This window comes from Mandrillus leucophaeus, unplaced genomic scaffold (genome assembly GCF_000951045.1).
Source record: "Mandrillus leucophaeus isolate KB7577 unplaced genomic scaffold, Mleu.le_1.0 Scaffold578, whole genome shotgun sequence".
NCBI lineage: Eukaryota > Metazoa > Chordata > Mammalia > Primates > Cercopithecidae > Mandrillus > Mandrillus leucophaeus.
The window spans coordinates 919,925-925,003 of record NW_012106230.1 but is presented as its reverse complement, the minus strand read 5'-3'; the positions used below and the strand labels follow the sequence as shown (position 1 = coordinate 925,003).

Below are 5,079 nucleotides of genomic sequence, written 5' to 3'. Positions count from 1 at the left end.
TACCCCTACTCCCAACCCCTCACCTCTACCACACCCATCCCTACTCCCATCCCCCACCTCCCAACCCCACACTTACTCCCAACCCCTCACCTCCACCACACCCATCCCTACGCACATTCTCCCACCTCCCACCTCCACCCCTACCCCATCTTCCCACCTCCCCACTCCCACCCCTACTCCTATCTCTACCACCTCTACTCCCACCACCCACACCCCTGCCCCAATCCCCCCATCCCTACCCCACGCCCAAGGAGGCCTTCGGGACCTCGCCACCCCAGGTCCCGCTCCGTCTCTCAGCGCAGCCGCCAGGCCCGTCGGTCACTTTCCCAAAAGAGTGAATGCTTCCAGGATTTTCCTGAACTCGGGTAATCCCCCAAAGTGAGCAATAAAGAAACGAGTCAGGAAATGCTGTGAGAAGTCTGGATTTATGAGCAGGAGTGGTTGGGGGGCGAGAGGAGGCTGCTGGCAGGATCTCAGTGCCGCTGACTTAGAAGGAGCAGACGAAGGGCAGTTGCTTGTTGCATTTAGCTCGTCGCCAATAACCTCCTAGCAGCAGAGAGCACAGTGAAGTCAACCGCCCCGCGAGGTCTGGCCTGGGCTTCATCTCCTTCCATCCTCAGGGGCCCCTATGTCCCCATCAATGGCCATCGTCATCTGCCAGCTGTGTGCTTGCCCCACATCCCTACTGGCTCACATTTGCTGAACTCTTACTGCAAGCTAGGCTGTGTGCTAAATGCATTAGATGGACTTAGGTGGACTACTGCATTTAATCCTTACCATGACTCCAAGAGGTGGGTGCTGTCATTATCCCCATTTCACAGATGAGGAAACGGGGGCTTAGTGGAGATAAACAACCTGCCTGTATCTCAGTCGGCAAGTGGCTGCGCTGGGATGTGAACTGCAGCGGTCTTTCTCCAGCACATATGGTCTTAGCCACTATACTAAAGTCCGTCACATCTGGCACCCATGCTGCTGCCCACATCTGCTGTTGGAGGCGGGCATCTTGTCTCTCAGCCATCCCTAATTTCCCCATCCTTCCTTTTCTCTCATCCACACCTTATATCCACTTCTGCCACTCTCATTGGTCACATCTGTTGTTGGAATCTATTGCCCTCATATTGCAGGAGGCAAAGAATTTTCCCCCACACACACCATCCAGCCCACCCCCCACCCCCTCTCCGGAACTCCTATCACCTGGTTTTGCTTTGAGGATTCCCTATGTCTCAGCCCTCCTCACACACAGGACTTTGATTTTTAAGTCAGCAGGAGGGTCTGAGTCTGGGGAGGTGTGTTCAGGCAGCTCAAAGGGGTAGTATTAAGAATCCACTTTACTACCCCTTCTCCCTGTCCTGGTGCCCTTCCCCCTCACCTTTAGTGCATAGGGCCACACAGCACCCACGCCCATTCCCAGGTTGCCCTGAGGACCAGTATGCAAAATTCCAGTGGCTCCCATCAGTCCAGCAAAACCGCTTCCACAGGAACTAGAGAAGCGACAGGCTAGGTCAGAGGGCAGAGGTTCAGATCCAGGACCTCACAGAATACCCCCTGTTGACTTCTCTCACTGCCTACCCGGCCAGGAGCCAGACACCCTAGAGACCCACTCCTAAGAGTTTCCAGGCAGTGACAAGAAGAGCAACCATCTCTCTCAGCCATCACACAGAGCAGGCTTCTCAAACTTTACTGTGTGTACATTATCTCCTGGGGATCTTGTTAAAACGTAGGTTCTGATTCAAGAGGTCTGCAGTGGGATCCAAGATTCTACAGTTCTAACAAGCTCCCAGGTGATGGTGGTACTGCTGATCTATGGACCATACTTTGAGTACCAAATATCATGTCACTTCTTCACCCACAATTCCAGAACCACCCTGAGAGAAGAAGGTCCCCATTTCAGGGATCAAAAAAAAAAAAAAAAAACCAGGCTCCAAGAAACCTATTTAGCTAGCTTTCTAAGTGACTAAGCTGGGTGGGCCTGGACTCTGTCTCGTGACTCCAGTGGTATGCTGGTAAATGTTTATACCAGCTCTTGGGGTGGGTGGAAGGATGGGGAGTAGAAAGGAGCCCTGATGTGTAGCAATTGCCAATTTCCTGTGTGTAAATACTCCCACCATGGCTGATGTCAAGCTGCAAGCATGTAGTCACTGAGCATGGAGTTGGGAAGAGATGTGCACCATCAGTTCTTCTGAGCCAGTACAAGCCAGCTCCAGAACATCATTGCCTGCCACATTAAGGACACTTTAGCTGCTGGCCTGAAGCTTGGCACCATGAGGTGCTACTTTAACACAATCAGAAAGAACTTACTGCACCCGAGAGTTGGCCCCTGACTTACCCAGCCCCTGAGGATGCCTCCAATCCAGACCTGGGCCTGGTTGGTTGTGCTAGCATAACGCTGAATGCGATAGTTGAAGTTGAAGTTGTGGATGGAGACAAGGTTGCCTCTGTAGCATTTGCTGCAGACGTTCTGCAGACAGAAACAAAGTAGAGAATTTCCTCTTATTTATTTCAAATTTCTGAGTCTCCAGGCAAGAGCCCAGCATCCCTTTTCAGGTTAAAAATAAGCCTACTCGCCTCCCTTAATCCTATCTTTTGCTCTTTAATTAGCTGTCAGGACAATCCTGCAGGAAATAATAATACTCATAATAATTATAACCACCTTTTATTGAGAGTTTATTATGACCCAGTGACTATTCCAAACACTTTTCATATATTATCTCATATAATGCTCACCACAACTCTAAGAAGTTGGTGCTGTATATCTTCGTTTTACAAATGAAGGTGCTAAAGCTCTGAAAGGCAAAGCGACTTGCCCAGGTAACACAGCCAATAAAAGGCAGAACCAGAATTTAACACAGGTGTTTCTAACACTGAAGCCTTTTGTTTAAATCAGTGGTTCTCCGCCAGACCAACAATATCATCATCACCTGGGGATTTGTTGTAAATGCAAATTCTCAGGCTCCACCCCAGCCCTCCTAAATCAGAAGTTGTGCGAGTGAGGCCCATAAATCTGTTTTAACAATACCTCCAGGTGACTCTGATGCACTAGCCTAAATGAATAGGGAACAGAAGACTGAATGTACTCTCTTCTCCCTCAGGTCCTCCGCAGTAGCCTCCCTACTACTTACCTGAGCGTTTGCAAACGTGGTAGGAGTCCGCACCAATAGGTAGTGGCAGGCCTTGCACCTTGGACTTCCCTGCACTTCAACTATATCTTCTTCCCTGGGGCACTGAAAGTCCTTGTCTAAGGCAGCTGGGTCCGACTCCATGGCTTCCTCATCCTCAAAGGCGTCTTGACAGGCAGAAGCCTTGACCTCCTTTCCCTCTGCCTGAGTCACCTCCTCAGTCAGAGCCAAGTCTCTCTCCTGCTCCCTTGAACTAGCCAGATCTTGGCCTAGGTCTGCCCCTGTCTCTAGGCTCTCCAGACTGGGGACATGATTCTCTGGGAAAAAGAGGTAACCTGCTATCAGGTCAAGAGCTTCCTTGTTCCAGCACCGTGGACAGCTCCAGCAACCTCTCTCGAGCTTTCCTAGGAACTCCACCTGAAGCCAAGACTGGAAGATTTCCTTGGTGTTAGGTAAGGAGAGATCTCTCGGGTCACACCCACAAGTGGACAAGAACCTGACTCCCGGCCAACACCATGAGTGTGTGTTTTGAAGGTGGGAGAAAGCACGTGTGAGAAGCCCAGAGCAGTCACCAGCCCTTCATCTTAACAGGTGGGTGGTTTTTCCTTTTGAAAGTACAGGTTACAGTTGGCCGGGTGCGGTGGCTCAAGTCTGTAATCCTAGCACTTTGGGAGGCCAAGGTGGGCGAATCATGAGGTTAGGAGTTCAAGACCAGCCTGGCAAATATGGTGAAACCTCATCTCTACTAAAAATACAAAAATTAGCTGGGCGTGGTGGCATGTGCCTGTAATCCCAGCTACTTGGGAGACTGAGGCAGAAGAATTGCTTGAACCCGGGAGGCGGAGGTTGCAGTGAGCCGAGATCGCGCCATTGCACTCCAGCCTGGGCAACAGAGTGAGACTCCTTCTCAAAACAAAAAACAAAAAACCAAAAAAGAAAGTTCCAGGTTACAGTTCTGAGTCCAGGTGATATCTTACCGGAGATGAGCTGTATCAGCTAAAGAGGGAAGGCTGTGGTCCTGACCTCATGAGTGCAAATAAAAGCTGGGGGAGGGGAGTGTAGGAAAAAGGGAAAAAGAGAAAGATGGATGAGGAGGGAAGGGAGAGACTTACCCAGATGTAGAGCAGAAACTGTTCCCAGCAGAAGAACGGGCAGGAACAGGAGGCGTTGCATATCTACTGTCTTTTAGTGAGGACGCTACTCCACCTTCCTTCTGCAGGCTGTCTTTGTGTATCTAGTGTAGCCCCTGGCACATAGTATAGAGGGAATGTTTGTTTAATTGTTTGATTAAAGAGCAAACTCGATTGCTTTCTCTTCTTGCCATGAACAGACGCTGAGCTGGAGAGTCTAGAAAAGGAATAGTGGGAGGGATAACTCAGGTACAAAAGTTCGTTTGTCTTCCAGTCTCTGTTGCTGCTCCCCAGTATCACCTTCAGCCCAGACTCCTGCCCCGGCGGAGACAGGTCTGCTTAGCCACGATGTTCCTAAGGACAGGCCTCCTACGTGTTTGCCCTATGAGGTGCTGCTTCTTCCCAGGGCCTACATTGGTCCTGCCTGGGCAGCCGGAAGAGAACTTACCTTCCAAGAGTCTGAGACCTCCACTCTCAGTGCCTCTGCCTTCGGGGCCCAGAAGCAGCCTTTATACTGGGTTTTTGGGGAAGTGGGAAGAGGCCAGAATGATTGCTCTAGGCCAGGGTTGGGGACAAAGGAGCTGATAATGAAGTTTGCTCAGTTATCTCAACCCTGTGCCCTGCTCTCTGCTGGGACTGCAGGGACCTGCCTCCTGGGGCCTACTGCCATGTGTGGGTGCCCCATACCCTGATTTGCTTCAGGAGGCCCTGGATGTTATGTCCATTGTCCAGGCATAATTATTATTTATGACCCCTAAAGTGCCCCAGTCTGAACAACACACCTTAACCCCAGGAGTAGCTTCCTGTTCGTGGAGATCCCAGGGAGCTTGTGG

General features: G+C 50.7%; 1 protein-coding gene across 1 annotated transcript; it reads right to left on the bottom strand.

Annotated features, from left to right (window-relative positions):
- Positions 1-406: 406 nt before the first annotated feature.
- PRG3 (proteoglycan 3) lies at positions 407-4,731 on the bottom strand. Its single transcript, XM_011998702.1, has 6 exons — positions 4,695-4,731; positions 4,229-4,362; positions 3,120-3,433; positions 2,327-2,458; positions 1,370-1,481; positions 407-546 (listed from the first exon to the last, which is right to left on the bottom strand). The coding sequence occupies exons 2-6, from the start codon at positions 4,287-4,289 to the stop codon at positions 488-490; spliced, it is 678 nt and encodes a 225-aa protein (XP_011854092.1). The 5' UTR covers positions 4,290-4,362; positions 4,695-4,731; the 3' UTR covers positions 407-487.
- Between the last annotated feature and the right edge of the window lie 348 nt (positions 4,732-5,079).

What these genes read in the sequence shown, in the direction of transcription:
- PRG3 (XM_011998702.1), bottom strand. Translation starts at nt 4,289, where the DNA reads ATGCAACGCCTCCTGTTCCTGCCCGTTCTTCTGCTGGGAACAGTTTCT. An exon ending in CCACGTTTGCAAACGCTCAG is followed by an intron (nt 2,459 to 3,119) that starts GTAAGTAGTAGG and finishes TTCTGTCTGCAG; the next exon opens with AACGTCTGCAGCAAATGCTA. An exon ending in GAGGCATCCTCAGGGGCTGG is followed by an intron (nt 1,482 to 2,326) that starts GTAAGTCAGGGG and finishes TCGCTTCTCTAG; the next exon opens with TTCCTGTGGAAGCGGTTTTG.